This window comes from Ovis canadensis, chromosome 4 (genome assembly GCF_042477335.2).
Source record: "Ovis canadensis isolate MfBH-ARS-UI-01 breed Bighorn chromosome 4, ARS-UI_OviCan_v2, whole genome shotgun sequence".
NCBI lineage: Eukaryota > Metazoa > Chordata > Mammalia > Artiodactyla > Bovidae > Ovis > Ovis canadensis.
The window spans coordinates 121,517,702-121,519,939 of NC_091248.1; the positions used below are offsets into that span (position 1 = coordinate 121,517,702).

The following is a 2,238-nucleotide window of genomic DNA, read 5'->3' on the forward strand; positions in this document are numbered from 1 at the left end:
CTCCTGTTTACTCCTCACGTCCTCTGCTCTCCCTGTGAGCTCTCTGGGGCATGTGTGGTGGCTTCTTTGTCACCCCAAGCCCACGGTCTTGCCCCGGCCCAGCACGTGGGAAGAACTCGACAGGTATACTCCTGGAGCCGCTAAGTGGGGGTCTAGGGTTCTCTTCTACATGGAAGCGGGGTAGGATGGAGCCACTGCTGGGAGGGTCTTCTTAGGCGGACACGCTTCCAGATTCTCTCTTCTTGAATCCGGTTCTTGAGTTCCCTGCGGGCACTCCACAACGCAGACACGTGCTGATGGAGGAAACTTGAGCGAGCAGAGCTGCCCACTCTGGCCTGGCCCCTGCCTGCGATCAGGGCTCACACAGACAGACCCTCCTGACCCGGGGCCTGGCGGGGTCGCCAGCGCCCCAGCACCTGGCGGATGGCCGCTGCGATCTCGTGGTTGCGCAGGCTGTAGATGAGCGGGTAGAGCAGCGGCGTCACGTGGGTGTAGACCAGCGCCAGTACGCGGTCCCGCTGCGGGGAGTAGCTGGCCTTGGGCCGCGCGTACATGAAGGTGGCGCAGCCGTAGTGCAGGAAAGTGACGGTCAGGTGCGAGGCGCAGGTGGAGACGGCCTTGAAGCGGCCCGGCGAGGAGCGCAGGCGGCGCAGGGCGCCGGCGATGGCGCCGTAGGAGGCCAGGATGAGCAGCGAGGGCAGCAGCAGCAGCAGCAGGCAGGCGCCCAGCAGAGGCAGCTCCTCGGCGTAGCTCCGCGTGCAGGCCAGGTGCAGCAGTGCGGTGATGTCGCAGAAGAAGTGCACCAGCAGGCGGGAGCCGCAGAAGGGCAGGTGGAAGACGGCCACCGTGAGCCCCACGGACACCGCCAGGCCCCCGAGGCAGCAGGCCAGGGCCAGCCGCGCGCACAGCCCGGGGGTCACCACCGCCGCGTAGCGGAGCGGGTGGCAGATGGCCACATAGCGGTCATAAGCCATAGTGGCCAGCAGGAAGCACTCGGCCCCGCCCAGGGCCACGAACATCTGCATCTGCACGGCGCAGCCCAGGAAGGAGATGGGGCTGCCTCGGCCCAGGCTCGGTGAGGCCAGGTCGGCCAGAGTGCGGGGCACCACCACCAGCGTGTAACCGAGCTCGATGGCTGACAGCTGGCACAGGAAGAGGTGCATGGGCGGCCGGCTGGTCGCGGAGGCCACCGCCAGCAAGATGAGCAGGTTCCCGCTCAGGGTGGCCAGGTGCAGGGCCAGCAACAGCAGGAAGAGCGCCGGCCTCAGGTGCGGGAACTCAGAGAAGCCCTGCAGGAGAAAGCCCCGGGGCAGGGTGGCATTGCTGGGGCTGGCCATGCACCCACCTGTCCAGGTCCAGAGGCACCTGCGGGAAAGCAGGAGAAGGGGGAGTTTGTGGGCTCCGCTCCTCTGGCCCTGCTGGTGAAGAAAGGGCTGGATGGAATTAAGAGGGTAGGAGCCAGTAGAGGTGCGGAGAGGCGGGCGGGTTTGTGTGTTTATTTCCAACTCCCTCCCCGTGGGGTTATTGGCGCAGTCCTGCTGGACATTTTGTGACTCCATGGGCTTGTAGCCCCCCAGGCTTCTCTGTCTTTGGGGGTTCTCCAGGCAAGAATACAGGAGTGGGTTGCCATGCCCTCCTCCAGGGGATCATTCCAACCCAGGGATTGAACCCAGGTCACCTGCGTTGCAGGTGGATTCTTTACCCTCTGAGCCACCGAGAACATCTTATTGTCTTGTTCTGAAAATTGGTCCAGTTTTTCCTGCCTTCTGGACTAGAATTCTTAAAATTCCTTTCTCAACATGCTGTTTGTAAAGAAACCTTGATTTGAGACCCTTTCATCCCTCTTGACCTCCGCCTAGGAAGAACACCCTTTCTTCAGACTCCACTTGCTTTGTGGGTCTTGTATAGCCACCAGTATTAGTCGACCTCAGCCTCAGCTGGCTGCCCAGAGGCAGGCACTGTGGGAAAGAGTTCTATAGGTTCTGCTTCTATTTCCTCCTTCCTGCCCTGTGCTGCTATTTCTGAGTTGCTTTCCTTGTACCGCAGAATTACAAAAACAGAGCTTCCCTAGTGGCTCAGAAGGTAAAGAATCTGCCTGCAATGCAGGAGCCCTGGGTTTGATCCTTGGGTCAGGACGATGCCCTGGAGAGGGGAATGGCAACCCACTCCAGTATTCTTGCCTGGAAAATTCCATGGAGAGAGGAGCCTGGCGGGCTGCAGTCCGTGGGGTCACAGAGT

The 2,238-nt window shown here is 61.6% G+C and overlaps 1 protein-coding gene across 1 annotated transcript; it reads right to left on the reverse strand.

Annotated features, from left to right (window-relative positions):
* Positions 1-359: 359 nt before the first annotated feature.
* On the reverse strand, positions 360-1,337 carry LOC138439835 (olfactory receptor 10AC1-like). The gene has a single exon (XM_069588909.1). It carries the CDS (start codon positions 1,335-1,337, stop codon positions 360-362), a length of 978 nt encoding a protein of 325 aa, XP_069445010.1.
* Positions 1,338-2,238: the final 901 nt, after the last annotated feature.